The sequence below is a fragment of the Trachymyrmex septentrionalis genome, unplaced genomic scaffold, assembly GCF_001594115.1.
Source record: "Trachymyrmex septentrionalis isolate Tsep2-gDNA-1 unplaced genomic scaffold, Tsep1.0 scaffold19, whole genome shotgun sequence".
In the NCBI taxonomy this organism is placed as follows: domain Eukaryota; kingdom Metazoa; phylum Arthropoda; class Insecta; order Hymenoptera; family Formicidae; genus Trachymyrmex; species Trachymyrmex septentrionalis.
In genome coordinates this window covers 4,561,245-4,579,778 of record NW_017305071.1, presented here as the reverse complement: position 1 = coordinate 4,579,778, position 18,534 = coordinate 4,561,245, and the positions used below count along the sequence as shown (strand labels likewise).

At 33.6% G+C, this 18,534-nt stretch overlaps 1 protein-coding gene across 6 annotated transcripts in view; it reads right to left on the bottom strand.

The window, feature by feature from the left end:
* LOC108746931 (sterile alpha and TIR motif-containing protein 1) overlaps positions 1–18,534 on the bottom strand; it is a 100,778-nt gene that overhangs the window by 36,747 nt on the left and 45,497 nt on the right. The window contains exons 1-2 of one of the 6 annotated variants that reach the window (XM_018484049.1): positions 3,062–3,100; positions 497–717 (exon numbers count right to left, since the gene is read on the bottom strand). The exons of 3 other annotated variants lie outside the window; for them this stretch is intronic. In XM_018484049.1, coding sequence (XP_018339551.1) covers positions 497–589 — 93 coding nt within the window. In that variant the 5' untranslated portion in view covers positions 590–717; positions 3,062–3,100. Of the gene's footprint in view, positions 1–496; positions 718–3,061; positions 3,101–18,534 lie in introns of those variants that run through there. 2 more of the 6 variants (XM_018484056.1, XM_018484050.1) reach the window with 2 other exon arrangements.

The following is an 18,534-nucleotide window of genomic DNA, read 5'->3' as shown; positions in this document are numbered from 1 at the left end:
TATATATATAAAAGTCTATTTTGTATCTCTAATTAGCATCTCATTGAGAATTATTTAACTCTTTATAGATCCGCCGGCTTAACATGAATTTTAATTCTCGCATCAACAAGGAAGATCTTCGAGAAACAAAACAAATTTTACATTGTTCTGTATTTTCTAAAAAATCGAAAAAATTCTGATATACTTGTCAAAGCTAAGCTTTAATAATTTCTACAATCATACAAGTTGGGTTGAATTTTACTTATATTTATAGATTTAAATTTAGTTATCAAAATTCACAATTAAAATATCGATGGTGTCTTCAAAGTCTCCAATTGTTGGTAAAAAATTAATTTTAGTAGGAGACAAACTCTCATTCTACAGCAGGTTTGGCGATGCTCAGTCCATTCTATGTATATGTCGTAGAATTTGTCAGTTTTCGCTTGAAAAAATCTCGGCGGATGAATATATCGGATAATAAAAGTGCGAGATACAATAAGCTTGCTTGGCGACTTACGGATTTTAGAAAAGCGCCTCTGCCTTTATACACGGCGCCGTGTGACCTGCTTCCATGCTTGTGTAGCATGTTTAATCCTCTATCGACGCTCATTCATAAAATCATATACAACGAACACTCTCGGTTCTTTCTCTATGAAATATAACACCCAAGAAAGTTCACGTCACACTCTGCAATGTCCTCGCGCGAATGCTCACGATTGTTGACGTTTATTGTCAAACCTGAATAAATTTATCTGTACAGGTACATTTATATTTGTATATTTTATCATATTTAAATACCTAATCCACATTCAGACTTTATTTAATCGCGTTTGATTCTCTCTTTCAATTATTATTAAACTACAAATTATGATAGAAGAAAATAAAGGAAAGCGCACAAGTTAAAATAAAAAGAGTTGCAAAGTAAAATGAAATACAATAATTCGAATAACTATATAATAATAAAGTAAACAAGAAATAAGGTAAAATAAAAAAAATTAGAAAAAAAAATTGAAATATAAATCTGTTATATAAATCTCAAATATAACATAAAATTGATATCAAATGTGTATGTGTGTGTATCTTCAGTCTTAATTTTTAGTAAGTGAAATGTATAATTAATTAACACTTCATCTTGTCGCGTTCTATAAATATTGAATGGCATTGACGCAAAGAAATAGTATCAGGCAAGTTTCCCACGGCACAAGATCAACATATAGAATGATCTTTGCACTACAATTTAAGAACGAGTGATGATAAGATGTTGTCCTATAGGACGTGTTATCGATTTAGCTCGACTCGAATATCTGTAATTTCTCGGAATCTTTGTCGGACCAAAGTCAAAAATTACGAGAATGTGTTCGATTGAACTTTTGAAGCGATATGACTTTATCGAAACGCGAGAAAAGACCGTCGATAAGAATGTTATGAACTAGTGAACTAGTTCCGTGTTTGAGTAACATATGATTAATCTCTGAAAGAACAACATTCCAGAAATTGAAGAAAACATATTTCTGCATAAGCTGTAAAAAACCACGATGTAAAAAGAAACGAAATAGTTTGATAGGAAATTAATAATTTATATTGGAATGTTTTTTCAAAATTGAAAATTTTTGAACTGGAAATAACTCCATACTACACTTAGAGAAAAAAACATAGTAATTGCAAACTATGTATAAAGATGGCGACTATACAAGTGTCATTTCATATGTAGAATTAATGCACATAATTGAATAAACTGTTTCAGAGTTATTACAATTATACAATAATTTATTCAATGTATTTATGTACATTAATTCCACGTATCGTGGACAAAACTTGTACACCTGTCACTTTTATAGTTGCCATCACTATGTTCTTTTCTGAGTGTATCATTATAGAGTTCGATATTTAGGTTTTAGCGTAACAATAATTCGTCACGACAGCTGTTTAAATACATCGGCTTATTTACGCGAATAAAGAATTCCCGCAATGCGAGTAAGCTGCAAACACGCGCACCAAACGTTTTCTCAAGTGCTTCGAAGAACTAATCTATAATTGCCGTGAGCAAATTCCCGTGTGATAGTATGCAGTGCCGACGAACGTCGAGATGAAATTTATCAAATTTATACTAAATAACGTAAAAATAATATGTTATTCCAAGTTACGCATTTATAAATTCTTTCGGCATAGAAAATTATGTTACAAAGTATATTATCATAGATAAGAGCAATTATTTTATTTTTTATAATCGATTCAATTGCTAAATTAAAGAAAATGCAATAAAAATATGACCATTACAAAAAATAATATTCTTGATTTCGTAGAATACTAAAATAAATTACTATAAATAATAATTTCTATAAATTATTTTCCACTAATTACATTATTTGTATTTATTGTTGGTGAACAACAGTATTATTATTAAGTATACCTTATTTTTCGCAATCTCGTGATTTTATTACAAATATATGTATTATCTATCTGTAATAGAGGTTATAATAAATATCGTAAAAATTCGGCCACGTAATTTTAAAAGACTTATAGTACAATTGAGCAGACTCCACACAATCGAAGGGAATCGAAATGTTCGTTTTATTTCCGTGAGGAAGTCACGTAGCAGTCGGTGCCATAAACGACGACTCGCGTGCATGAGAATACTTGTAAACGCATTGAAAATACATTTTCCTCTTTGTCTCGTGAATTTCTGTTTGTTTTTTTTTTCTTTTAGCTCGACAACGATGAGATGCACATTTTCATGCGATTATCGCGACACGCGAGGTCACGTTTGTAAAGTCTATCGAAATAACTCTGTCGCTTTTTAATTCTACCGCGATTACAGATATTGTTGACATTAAAACTAATTGTCGAGTCAATCTTGATAAATCACACTGTGTAACTGTCACTTTCCTTTATGTACTTCCTTACAAACGAGTTTATATAATATTTAAACATTATTCACTTATACATTAATCAATTGTTACTATTTTAACATGTCTCTACTACTATATAATTCTCATTTATATTGTTATATTATTTCCTAAGCATTTAATTACTTCATTGAAAATAAGAGGAAAGATGATAAAATTCTGTTAGGTGCCAACACCTTCGATAAAATCGCGAGAGAGTTTTTCCTGAAAGTAACGTTGTTCACTGCACGAAACTCACGGATGTACTGTCGATTTGCCGCCGCGATCTCTTGATATCATATCATCGACTCGATGATTCACGCATTTACTGTCAACGGAGTCGGCGCGTCTACTGACATTATATCTTACGATATAATGAGGAAGACATCGCCGCCGTATCGTTACGATGGTGATGGTAAGGAATCAGCTGGCTGCACAAGGAAATGGAGGAGGGGAAGAAGGAGAGTAGGGATTGAAGTAGTCGCGAAGGAAAGGCAAAGTGTCACTCGAAGTAAGAATCGCATGGCGGTAGCAAATTCAAACAAGAGACACCTTTTACATCTTCAATTACTTACAGAGAAAATTGTAGAGGAAATTGATAAGAACAAGGGCTATAAAATTAAAGAGAAAAATTTGCGTACAAGCTCAGTTTTTTAAGAGTTTGAGAAAATTATATTTATGTCAATGTAATCATGTATAATTTCTTTGATAATTTTCTCTCTCTTAATGTTAGCATTATTATACTTATATATTCAGATAGAGAAAGAGAGAAAGAGAGAGAGAGAGAGAGAGAGAGAGAGAGAAAAAGAGAGTGTAAAGTTAATAACAAATTTTTCTTTTATATTTATTTTGAACTTTATTTGGATGAGTAACTTCCTTCTTTCGTTAGCCGATGACGTAACTATTACTCTGGGATCACTACTGTAATCAATTTATCAATTGTAAGATTTGCATTTTAGATAGACCGTGAATTTGCCTGAACACGTCGTTTAATGGAGGGGATCCTTGCAATAGCGGGTGCATGTAATAAGCACTATCTTCCGCGAATCATACGTGCGCAATGATTCACCATGCTTGTGACCGAGGAAGAGAATAGAATGACGACATTCTCGAGATAGGTATTCGGTGTATAAATACGGGCAAATGTACAGCGATTTTGCTGAAATCTTTCAAATGCTTCTCAAACTCGATAAAGAGTCCGGAAGTGAGTTATAATATTTGTTTTCTAAAGAAGAGAGAAGTTTTTAAAAAAATGTTTCTAATTCATGAAGTAACATTTTTTAACTCATTGTCAATCTTTTTCTACGTCATTATTTTTTCTAATGACTTATATTTTTCTACAATTATACAGTTTTTTTTTTACAATCCGGCTTAAAAATGCGGATATAAATTTCAGTGGTTTCTACTCTTCACTCTTACTTGTTTTATAGATCTGATATACATATCTTCATTAATTTGTTTTTTCATGTATCTCTTCTTTATAAAAATTTTAAGTCGTAGTTTATATCGAGGCATAACTTACATTGAGACGCTTTAAACGCGGCTCTTGTACGATTCCTGATATGGCATCGCTACACGGCACTTCGTTAATCATGCCTTCGTTGTTGTCGGATACCTGGAATCGCGCGGATTAATTATCATTCGGTGGTTATTTTTGCACACGTTTACGTCGTCGTCGACGTAATCGATATCGTTCGTCTTGAATCGATAGCGGCACGTAATCTCTCGCCATATAAAGCCATGTAAATCATTCCCGGCGCATTCACGACCCGCGCTGTTTCCTCTTAGCCGGAATTACAAGTTGCCACGGGTCCATTCATTCGACTGATGATGTAATTGCAATCGTACTACTACATGCCGCTGAATTGGACGGATAAAAGCAGGTTCGTCAGTGTAAGATGCATCATCGATGATGCAACTGCTGCTGTAATGTTAATTTTGCGTTTTATTGTCAATTGAAAAATCTTTCGCAACTTTTTGTGGAATTTTCTTGAATAATATTTTCTATTTGTTTAAAATGGAGGATTTGTTTAAAATTGTTCTGCATGGAGATTAATTTAGAGAGAATTATGTGCTTCCTTTTGTTTATAATTCGGAAGTTGGATAAAAAAATTAGCATTTAAAATATGTGATCAATTTAAACATGTGTTAAATTTATCATACAGAATATTCATTTGTCTTCGATTCAAATTAATTTCGCGTTATTAATTATGTATTAACGTCGATAATTAATTAAAAAATGCAAATATTGTTTTTTGTAAAATTCGTGATATATAATATTTTGCGTTTTATAATAAATAACAGTAGGAAAAATAAACTTTTATTTTTAAGACACGTTATTTCTTTATCATTTGTATAAATATTCATAGAAACTTATATTGAGACTTGTAAGCTATTCACGATAACAATTCAGACAAGTTGAAGCCTTGAACTTGGGAACTCGAGGAAGACGAATAACAAATGTGATACAATCACCACGACTCGGTCTAGTGACTCACTTTTGCGAGTCAAGGATGCGACGATTCTTGTCAAAGCATGATCTCTGGGAAGTCGTAAATTGCCGGTTACTCAACTGATGTTAGTCTACTAAGAAGCAGTTTCCAGTACTGTCAAAATCGTAACGAAGATACACCTTAGCTTAAGCGAACGAAAACAAAATTAGGTCTCTCAGAAATAGAATCGACTCATCTATGAAGTGGAATTCGTCACTTCCGGAAATATTGAGTACTCCGTTTTTGATCTCTCGTATTTATGTTATCGATCAATAAATATCTATGTACATGGTCAACATCTTTGTAGAACTTGAAGATTAAAGACTAACTGTACGTATAAATTAAAAATTAGTTTTACAAACTTACTTTATAAATAAATTAATAGTTTTCACTGTCGAATAAATAAAAAATAATTTATTTGAAAATTTTCGAAATAATTTAAATAATTTTATAATAATTTATATAATTGTAATAATTAAAAAATGAAATATTAAATAAATTATTAGATTAATTATGAACATTTGAAAAATGAGTCAATTATTCCTCAAGAATTATTTATATCAAATGTTAATGTAACAATAAAAGAAATTACATTTATTTTTTAAATTAGCCAGAAGCAACTGTAAACATCTCGTGCATCTCGACTGCCTGAATTGATTTAACGATTCTATATCTATGTATAGAGCCAAACAGCGATTTAAATATCCGCGTGAGAAGAGCGGAAGATTAAAGAATCTAAGAAACAGAAAGAGAGAGATAATCAGAGTGTAGCTTCTTAGCTTCGATTGGTTCGAATGTTTCGCATAGCGTTCGGTACATCGAACCTCTCCTCTCGCCGATCTAAAGTTCTTACAGGCAAGCAGGCCTGTTCTATTAGGATGCCGGACATAACTGCAGAGATTCAAGGATGTTCCTGGTTTTCCTTTTACCACCGCCGCGCACGAGGCGATTACTGCCCCGAGAATTTTCATTCTCGGCCGGATAATTATCTCCGATGCACCGCACCGGTCGACACGAATGCTCTTATGGTCGTAAAAGTATACGCTTTCCCCCTGCTTTCGCAAATGAAAACCACAGCTGTGTTCCTGTTCTCCGCGTCCCCGCTAATAATATATTATACACAACACAAAAATAAATGGCATGTGCAGTAAGTGATTAACAAAGAGAATAAATAATCTATGTAAAAACAAATGAGAAATTAAAATATGAATAAAAACGATGGATTTGAAGAAAGAGAGAGAAGAGTAACTGCGCAAAATCCGATAAATTAGTTTCGTACGTGCTCGGCAGGGCCTCTCGCAAAAACCTAATTTAACCAATGCACGTGTCTGTTGTGCAGACTTAAAACCACATCAACTTTCTAGCCGGTGCACATTGCTCCTCTAGATGCGTTGCGTCTAAATCGAGATACACTTCAATTGACCAGTGCAACGCGTCTTGCAACTAAACTGAAATGCTCGGCGAACACCGCTTCGCGAAAATAATGTATTATTTTAGCAACGTAACGAAAATGCTTGGCAACGAAAATTTCGTTGCGATTTGTAATCAATAATATCATTAATTATATTTTGTATTAATTTTATTAAATGCATTATTACTTATATTAATAAATTATTTCGATATTTTTACATTTTATATACTTTATATTTTACGTTGCTTTCAAGGTTCGTACATTTTTAAGTATAATTTCATAAGTGATAACCTAATCGAGTCGCGTACAATTGAGCAACGACATAATGATACAAAACGAGTCTCATAACCGGTCGCACGCGTAACTCTATCTCATCGCAAGGCTTGCGATGATTCACAACTCCTTATCGGAGGGTACTTACACACGTGGTTTTCTTCGCGGCGATAAGGCAGACGCGCGAGCATGAGAAAGCGAATAATATTTTCATTCGTGTCGCTATTTACGGCGAACGCGGCTGCTCCTCCGTGGAAAAAGATGATCCGTCTTCGCGCGAAGCTCGTTAGCGTGCAGGAATTGCGAGCGTATGCGAGACGCGGGCGAGAAAGATCGAGTGAGTCATTAGACATTTTTCGTTAATCACTTCGCCACTTCGAGCGACTTGATTACCCTAATTGCCGTTCTTGGCGATAACGCATCGCGCATTAATCTCGAATATTTGCGTTTGGAAGAATCATTTATACTTTAAATAGATATCTCATTAAATATTAAATATCATATTTCAGAAAGCTTGGACATATCGCTTAGTGGTTACCGACTTTTAAGTGATATTATTAATATTATCGTTACCTTTATAAAGTAAGATCAGAAATAGCTGTATAAATCGCTTTTATTTATATCAAATGTTAAAATATTTTTTAAGCCTTTTAATCATCACGATTTCACAAAGTATACGTTCTCTCTCTTCTTCCCTCTCGCGATTCTTAAGTTTCTTCTTCGAGAACGTAGGTCAGCTGTAAGAATTTCAACCTGCGCGCAGATGATCACACGAGTTGTCAGATCGATGAGTCACAACGCGCGCACCTCCGGAATACCATCACATACTCAAGGAGGCAGTTGCAGAACGGGAGATGAATGATTCATCTCGGTAGCCTCCCTCTCCCCCTCCCCCCCCTCTCTCTCTCTCTCTCTCTCTTTCTGTTATCTAGCTATCACGCGAAAAATTCATTGCAATCGCAGTGCATTTGTTATGCAAATACACTGAAAATACGCATTATGTCATACAAACGCGGCAAAATCATTCGCTAATTATTCACTGACGAATCAATCATAAAAATTATGTTGTGTTAAATCGTGATATTCACGCGATCTGTTATATAAATATTACAGAAATTCGTAGTTATTTTCTAAATATGCAAATGAATAGCGTGAATTATTACAGCAAAGTAATGCCTATGCTAAAGTAACGAGCTAATTTCAAATTAATTGAAGCATTAAGAACACTCTTTGCAGCTCTGCTCATGTAATTTACATATAATTTCTTAATACTTTGCTGATTAAATCTAAGAAACTTATATCATTGTATACTCATATTATATGTGTATAAAGAGTATTCATTGATAACACACACACACACACACACACACAGAAACCAGAAATAAATAAATATATCATTATCCAGAAATCGGTATAACATATTAGAATTTATAACAGTTCAAAATTTTTCCCTAAAATTTTTGTAAAGACTACTAAAAGTTTTACAACAAACTATTGTCTTTTTAAATCTTCTTTAGAAAAATAAATTTTAGTAAAGAATATGTATTGCAGAATCTTTAGAATATTTTTCAAAGATAAAGATCTCTATGCTTCAAAATAATTTCCATTTTGGAAATTATTTTGAAGCACATCCTGTATATCCATATTAAATCGTTCGAAGCGATTGAAGCAAACTTGAATGAACGAGTGGATGAATGAAAGACGTGAATCATTCGAGCAGGAAGTTCAAGGTTGCTCGTTACGATACTGAAAGAGACGTACGTTTATATCGTATTGTGTGTTATCAAGAGCACGCAATGCGTGCGGTCATTCAACATCCTTCTGCCACAAACTTCAGAAAAAGGTCGATTACCTCCTTTCGTCACCAGCTTTCGAAGAAAAGAGAAATTAGCAAGAATGTAGCCACATTCTCCTGATATCGTTTCTGCGAAAAAATATATATATATATTTCCAAAACATATGCTTTAAAAATATACTCTTCGAAAAACTCTTAGAAATATTGTGAAAACAATCTGAAAATATTTGGGGATTATTCCAAAATATATGTTTCGCAGAAATATTTTTGGAAAATAAAAATCTACAATTATTTTTATATTTTTAATAATTATGTTAGCTGTATATTGGAAAATATGAAACTATCTGAAACATATTTTACATTCGCATATCCAAAAAATATTTTTCATAGAGAAGAATCTATAGCGATTATCTTCTTATTTTCAATAATACTGATAAATTTATTTACGACTCTCGCTCGCTTATATGTATATAAATTCTGCAAAGAATTTAAATAAAATAAAACAAAAAAAAAGGATTTTATTTTGATCACGTTATACTCACGTGAAGTTAGAAATAAAATTTGAAAGTAAAATTTAAAATAAAGGCGATAGCAGGACCCGTTTTTTATATCGTATGCAAGAAGGGGATCGCTTCGATGATGATCGGTTTCCAAAAGAGGCGTCGGGAAGGACGATGATATCAAAGGAGCAGAAATTCGGTCGCGATGATTCATATCCCGCTCGTGCGCGACATCGTGCATGGAAACGCGAACGAGACTACGGGCACCATGGATTCCCATAGCCGGGGGCCAAGGCAACCTCGGCGACGAATGCCGGTGAGTCACGAAGGAATTCCAACAGTGCGAGCACGGCTAGGCCCCGCAAACAGGAGAAAAAAAGAGAAAGAAAGAGAAGAATAGTCCCCGAACTCCCCATCACGCCTATAGGTCAGTAGACTCAGACTGTTGCGTATCTACACTCGCGTGTTTTGGCGACGATGCGTGCGTACGTGCGTGAGTGCGTGCGTGCAAGCATGCACGCTCGTACGCCTGATTGATTCTGCGAGACATGACTTACTGCTGGCTCGAGAATATTTACAATCGTGTGATGCATCTTACTTTAGTCTCTTTCGTAATATTTTGTATTTTTTTTTTGTCATTTATTCTTTAGAGGGTACAAGGAAATGACTGACGAAGAAATAACTGACGAGAGAACGACGAGGAAATTGTTGGAACTGATCCTCACCGCTTTTGATGAATTTTATATGTTGTAAAGCACAAAAAAATTTTAGACACAAATTTTTTATATCTGCTTATCTCAAGGTTAAAGGATCGAATAAACAAACTCTCGAAAATAATGAATTTCATTTTCGGAGAAACGTAAGTACGGTTATGAAAATAAAATACAATAAAATTTTTACGTAAAACATTCTTTCGTATATTTTTCATAATCCCGAAGGTATTTGTTGAAGAGAAAAAAATCTGTTAATTTCGAGAGATTGTTTCGATCGCTAACTGAACAGATAAAAAATATAGGCCTAATATTTGAATAGATTTGAAATAAGCACATAAAAAATGTAGGTCTAATTTTTTTTATGCTCCACAACACGTTCAAAACCCATCAAAATCGATAAAGGATACCTCCGATAGGTTCTCTTGTGAAATATTCTATTAGAGCGATTCTTTCAAGTTTCCCTTACGATGATAGACTATATTTTTTTTATTACATATATGAATCCAGGTTCGAAGTTATGTGCATAACAAGAGATATCGGATGGCAATTATCGATCGAGAAGATGAGATGCAGAAAAAAATGCTCGAGAAATTCATGATGCACTCCTCCCGAAGGGGCGCGGATGCATGCGGAGTGCATCACCGTGACTCATCGCTCGCGGTTTCACGAGCGGTGAATGCGTCGAATGCGAAAGTCGAATGCCCATCTCGTCTTGCGTGTCGTCATATTGTGCGTACATGACAATACTGGGGATATTGCACTATTGCTGCACCGTTATAACGACCAGACACCATAGTGAATGCCCAGTGGCTCTCACATATTAAGTACAGCGCAGTTCTCACTAAATTACAAGTTAATATTAATACCTACATTTATATGCACGTAATCAGCACAACAAACTGATACCAAATGTCAACTGCATTATATTTTATGTTATAATTATAATTAGTGTTATATAAAATAAAAGTTACTTCAGATTCCGCAACAAAAAGCCTTCTTGTCTTTTTAAAAATTTATTCAAGTTCGATAAGCCGACCCACAATGCATAGATCCGGTCAATGTTCGCTAAAGATACGTGTTTGTACAAACCCAGACGGCAATATTCGCAACATTCAGGACAAAGGATCTCCGGAGAAAAAAAAATAGCGGAGATTCAGTCTGCCGGCGATTTACATGAAAATTAAACGGAGCACTCACCTGAAACAGAGAAAAAAAGACAGTGTTCCTTTAGTCACACGATCGTCGTGTATCGAATTACAATATGAATAGGCGAGACGAGATACATTGGACCTCTTTTAATCACGAATCCCGACATGTCCTATGCTCGCCGTGTCCTCTACCGATTAGATATCGCGATGGCCAGAAATTAAATAGATTATATCGGCGATAGAAAGCGCTTATTTTCCGTCTTTCTTCGTAACTGATTATCGCAATCGACAATCATCGAACGATTTTATCATTTATCTGTGAAATTGGCGCATAAAATATACATATCTGAATAAGAAATATATTAATAAAATGTATTTTAATGCAAAAATAATGCTATTACTTTTATTAAACAACGGCAAAAAATCATATTTTAAAGTAATATAAGCTTTAACATTTTTTATTATAATTGCAAATTTTCGCACTGATTTTATCTGATTTTTAAAATAATAAATCTGTTTAATGGAAATAAAAATTTCACATTCGCTATCTTTTATATTTATTCTATTCGAAATCAATACAAAGCATAAAGGAAAAAGAAAACAGAAGTGTACACTGATTAATATTTAAAAGATAATTATAATTACATTTCGACGAAGCTCATTATTGGGCTTGTTCCTTTAATTGCGAATAACAAACGCGGCGAAATAAAGGTTGTAACATTATTTACCAAATGTGTCGTATATTTATTGGAAAGAAGAAACAGAGGGGAAAAAAGACAGGGCGGTAAGAAAGAAAGACGAAGACGAGGAAAATGCGTGGGCATCGCTAATCAGGAATGGCGCCACCCGAGGCGGATTATCAACCTGCGAGTCTGCGAGGTGCGTCAATAAAAATGTGCACGGGAGACGGTGCAGGAAGAGGAAAGCGAGCAAGGGAAAACGAGCAAGAAACGAGATCTTGTAAACTCGACTCAATGCAAATGACCGCGCGATCGCGATCGCGATCGTGCCCGCCTACATTAGAGATTCGCTGCCGTATTTACGGCGCACATGTAACGAAACACTTGGAAGAAACGTGATTCGCAGTTTTGCGGAGTATGCCTAATTTTTGTTTACAGAGAAAGATAAGATAATTCGAGAGTTCACGGAAGTAAGAAAATCAAGACTATCATCTTCAAAGTAAGAAAATTATCATTTCTCTAAGTTTAAAAATATATATAATTTCCGCTCCTTTTTGTAAAAGAAAAATTCAGAATAAAAAAAGAAATTTAATAGACCAGAAAATTAAAAAAATCAATTTTCCAATAATATATTATAAATAAACATATCATTACTTTAAAGAGCGGATTTTCTTCAATTGTTATTGTCGATAGTTATATAATAATAAAGAAGGACATACGAAAATAAAAATGTTGTAAATTACTGCTTTTGTAATGATGATCGTAAAATTCAATTTAATTTCTTCTAGCAATGAATCTTGTTTTTCTATTTTTATCTAAATGTCAGTACGTGATTAAGTAAAAGAAACCATAGCTCCTCTGGAAGGCCGATAAATATTATAATAGAAGAAAAAGTATACAAAACGGGTCATGTGAGCGTATTAGAATGCTAATCCTTGTAACTAGTACCTGTAAGATCGTTAGTTCCTTACAAAGTGCGAGATAGCACACCGCTAAATGATTCTTCCATCCGCAAGGACGTAAGTCAATTATCTTTTTTTTTTTTTTTATTAATTTACATCTTTTACTGTCGTTCTACGTTTATAACACCGGTTGCAGATATAATAAACGATGCAAAAAAATTCCTTCGAAATAGCGTCCATGAATTTTTTGTAACTGTCAATTGTACAAGTAAAATAATTGAAGACATAATGAAATAGATGCAATAAAATCTAAATTTAGAAAAGAAAAATGTAATATGAAATACTAAAATAAAAATATAATATTTCACTAATAGTGCAAATTATATATCTTCAGCGAATATTAGTTTTTAATTTGCAATGTAATATTATCAATTAAATGTATACATAGATAATGATAATTATTCCATTGTCAAGTATATTTTATAAACTTTAAATATATTATTATGAATGTTTCGTCACATATTGACTGCTAAAAATAAACTACATAAATCTTTCGCCTTAAAAAATCCTGCGAGATATTGCAACTGGAGAAAAAATATTAAATCCGACAAAATGTCCTTGAACTGTCACATTCTAAAATCATATCATATATAGGTTTTCAAAAGCTTCAATATTATGCATTCAGAGATAAATACGCAAAGACGACGCCGGTGAAGGCAATACCTGAATTCCTTCAACAATTCTACTTTGAAATCCTACGACAAATCGACCGCTTTCCGTTATACACATGCAATTGTCGTAAAGTTAAATGATCCAAACACCAGCTGCAACCGCAAACGGTTTAACGGGATGTTTTAATATGAACTTCTCATTCTTACAAAAAGGACTTCGTAATCGTGCCAGTAAAAAAGATGCCGTGCAAGCACGTACCTATTAAAAAGGAATTATTATAATTAAAAGTCTCTTCGATAATATTCTCATGCACTAAGCATGAATTTACGCAAAACGTTTGCAATATCCCTTCGAAAATCGATATAAATAAAAGTTTGAACCAAGTTGTTTATTTAAAAAAAAATGTATTAATTATATAAAATAAAAAGTTATGAGTAAAATCTTCTACAATACATAAAAATGTCGTGTTTGTGGTATTAAATTATATTGATAATCGACCTTAAAGATTGTAAAAACGACTTAGTAAACTATGGAATAATAAAATTCTGCTTTCTAATTATCGTATAAGCACACACGCATTTCATGTACGTAATATTTGCGGAACTGCTTGAGTAAACAACACAGCGCGCTACAAAACATGGATATTATTACCGGTAGCATCTTTTTTTTTTTTCTTTTTTTAAAACCGATGACTCAGAAATGACATTTTCTCTTCGGAGCCAAAGAGGCGCGCGCGTGTCGCGTTACATGCGATTTGCGTGACATTTCTACGACAACAGAAATACGATTCGATAGCTAGACTACATCGTGAAGGCGATATTCGACGCCGTGGTGACCGGCCAGTCTGGTTTACATCTCAACAAGACTATACCTGTGCCCGATGTACGTGAGTGGTCATATAACTATGCAAACTTACAAGACAGATTCGCTTTTCGAAATCGAAATGAATAATTGGTAAAAAAAAAAAAAAAAAGAACACGTGCCTATCTCGGGAGACGCAATCTTTTTTTATGGCGCTCTTTTAAGACAAGCTGTAAGTGACCTTTAAAAAAAAATGACATTTCAACTTTTTGCAATATAACCGCTACTATTAATATTACTCCGTCGTGATAATTTTAGATTTTATCGCTGTGAAGAGTTATTATGTTGTTCCGCTTGTCCAAGTAATATCGAACATGGATATTAATTGCCTTATAGATAGAACTATTGCTCGAAATAGCTCTCTCTTCATTATGCTCACAAAGATTGAATCAAGTGCCAAAACGATTGGATAACGCTAAAATACAGTATTTATGTATAATATATTTAATGAGGATCAAGATAATTGCGTACGAAAATTTTGAAACGCTCTTGCGCGTCTCACGTAAATGCACTTATCAGTAAGAATTGTAGCAATAAGTCACGATTACTGGATTTCTCATTCATTTCCGGAATGCTTCAGTGCTCCGGAATTCACCACGACTGCAATTGCACTAATCCTCAAATGTGAATGATACGTATTGTTAGGCGAGCTGGTCCCTAACTTCGTCTCATCGTATTATAGCCGCAGATTAAATGCATCCGGTCTGACAAAGAGCGGTAGCTTTTATGAAGAAAAAGTGTTAAGTAGTATAAAGCGATCCGTTAGATTTTCGAAGACGTATCAGTGATACGTCCCTTTAAACGATAAATAAAGTAATACAATAATCGTGTCTATATTACAGACTCTGTAATCAGATCTCCGCGTCTCTTTAATAAGGTCTTTTAAATTACGAAAGCTTTTATAATATTAATCATATACCGACTAATTCTCTTTTCATAGGTACACAAATTTTCGCTAATATTTCCCTCATTAATTATATTATATAAAAGCAAGTGCAAATGGAGAGCAAATTACAGGCTAAACGAACACTCTTAAATTATCATTAAGACAAAACTCGGACCAAGACGAGGTAACAGATAAATGTAAATTTCTCCGAAAGCGTCGTATGAAAACAGCATTCTATCTCCTAACTCTCGGCAATTTAATGCAAGTTACACTTAATGACCAACCGCTTGATTGTCTTAACAAGATCCACTCCTTCCCTCAACCTGTTTTTTGTACGTGCTCAGCGCGAGAATAAATAATAAAGGAAAGGAATCTCAAAGACTGGTCCACAAGCAGAAACAAAATTCAGACGCTAACCTCAAAATAATATTATAATATTGTAGTTATTCAATATTATCTTTTTCGAAAGATGATAAAAAAACATGCAAATTTGTATTCTATATGGGACAAGTTTTGTACAAAAATAAAACAGATATATTCTGGGACATACAATACAAAACGTTTTTGTACGTAAATGACTTTTCGGGAGATAAAGTAAAGGTTAATTGGTTAATTTAATTTCATAATAAAGTTTATGAATTTAAGGTATTTCATACATTCCAAGTAGGGACAAAATGCTAATGTTGACAATAATGAAATGCCGAATCTTATAAATATTATTAGAAATTCTTAATATTAAAATTCTCGCGGACGGCACTGGTTAATATATCTGGACGAGGACAAGGAACGGAGAGGACCAGAGAAACTGAAAGAGAGAAGGTGCAGAGGGAAAAGATCCGAGAGTGCCGCCCACGGAGACGGGAGAGCGGATGCCGGGTCGGCGGGGTCACCTCTCCAGCAAAATGAATCTTTTATGCCTCTCTTATGACGAAGTCGCTTTTACGACGCTTCTTCGCGTCTTCGCGTGCACGCGCGCGAGAGAACGAGACGTTCTTTCTCCAGACTCATCGAGAAAAAAATCGGCTCCGGCCGTCTTACCGCACGTTAAGGCGACTGAATGGGATCAGAGCATGAATCGGATTAATTCCCTCCCCAAAAAGACGTATTTAATTGCGCGAATAAAACATTTAATTTTAAATAAAAAATACAATTTTATGAGTAAGAGAGTATTTCCAAATTTTACACGATTTTCATTTATGTTTGGCACGGATAAATATATATTGAATAATATTCTTTCGATAAAAGCGATAAAAAGTATATAACGGAATAAAGTTAGTTAATAATTATTATTATTATTAAAAAGATGCGAATATGGTAGAGAAAATATCTAAAAATTTAGCTATAATAGATACAGATTTGAAAAAAAAATTTGTACTATCACGAAAAAAATTACACAAGATTATAAAATTGATTATTACTTTTAAGCATGTCAAAACTTTTTGCAGCATTGAAAATCATGCTTGAATTTTCTGCGTAATTATTTTGATGGTAATAAAGTTATTTTTAGATTTGTAAAACTAACCTACATTTGTAAATATTTCAGCAAAATTGTTCTTTTTGTGTATCTGTGCAAATCTCAAATTACGAGTAGCTGTGTATTTCTAATGTGACAGGATGATTAATATACTATAGACCTCGTAGGAAATGATCGCGGTCTACACAAATTTTCGACTCTTCCTTCTATGACTATTTCAAACACGAGCCGCGGTAGCTTTCGTTCGCTTCTCACACGTGGAAGAGCAAAACGCCACCACCGCGTGTATCAGCGTCAACATCTTCTCTTTCTTCCTCTCTTTCGTGAGATATATTGATATTAATGTCGCTGCAACGGCCGTGGGGCATCTGCTTAATGAGAACGATCGTCGCTCGTGCCATGAGCTATCTATTATTCAATTTAACAACGCAACCCCACGTGTCCCGTGCCTTCTAATTGCTTACCGGAAAAATTCCTAGATGTGTCCTCAGACAATTGCACATTCTTTAAATTTTCAATAATAAAAAAAAAACAGTTTATCGAAAATTATACTTATTAAGGAAAAAATAGATTTTTTTAGATATATCTAAAAATTGCCATATATAGAATAGTTCAAGAATTATATCCGAAAAATCTAAAAAAAATTCAACTGTCAATTATTTCATGAAACCATTAATGCACACAAAGCTATTATTAACGATGTGTCCATCTTAGTGCGGTAAATGAAAAATAATGAAGCGTGAAAGACGCATTAATGAGGCCGAACCAGACGAGATAAATGCTTTTCTATTACGAGAAAACTATTCTAAATATAACGAGACCTAAATACAACATTGCAAAGAGAACGATGCAGCCGTGAGTCTTGCTAGGAAACTGTATTCTATACTTGGAAAGTATTCTATAATTCTTTTCGTATTCACGAACTTCCGATCCTCATAACAACTAAATTAATGTGGTCAATAAGATCAACATGTACTCGTATACCATAAATTTAGTAATATTGATACGAATATAACTAGAAATATGAAGCATCTTTAATAAATTATGTTAAGTCAAACAGCAAAATAACAAGTTTAAAAATACAAAAAATTTATAGACTGAATAATTAATATGTTCTACAAAATAAATATTCAGTAAACTGTATATAAATTTTAAAATAATACAATAAAAATAATAATATTAATGCTAAAATAGAAATAAATATTCCATAAATACTGAAATATAAAAAAAATTGAATTAATGCTGAAAGAAGCTAATAAATATTAAAATGTTTCAAAGTATTCATTTTTTATTCAAATTTATTTATAATTTGTAGAAACATCAATTTATTACATTTTCATAAAAATCTATCAAATTTTTTGCCAAGAATGAATTCGAAAAAACTATTTATTTTTTAATTTTATCGACTTTTACGAAAATGGTACGCAGATACTTGTTTCGAATTGTGGAAGATCGCTTTTGTGCAATGAAGAAAGAGTTGTTTTGTATCAACACAAGAGATAATTGGCATTTCTATTTTGCAATAAATAAAGTGACATGTGTCACTTAATTTCAAGTGACATTCGCATTGGCAGAAAAAAAGTAATTCGCAGCTGCTCTCACGAGAGTTTAATAAACCAGTAGAGGGACTCAGTCGTCATTACATAAGTTATTGCCAGCTGTTCGCGGGATTCGCCGACAACCAAAAAAGATTGCAACCGTCTGAAAAGTCGAGCATAAACATGGCAACGAGCCAGAAAAGTCGTCGTGAAAAATACAGTGGCAACGCACTTTGTTGTATCTTTCATTTCTCTCCCCGAAAAAAAAACGCGTCTCGTTTCGTACGTCATGCTGCGAAAGTGCGAAAAAAATCAGTCATGTTCA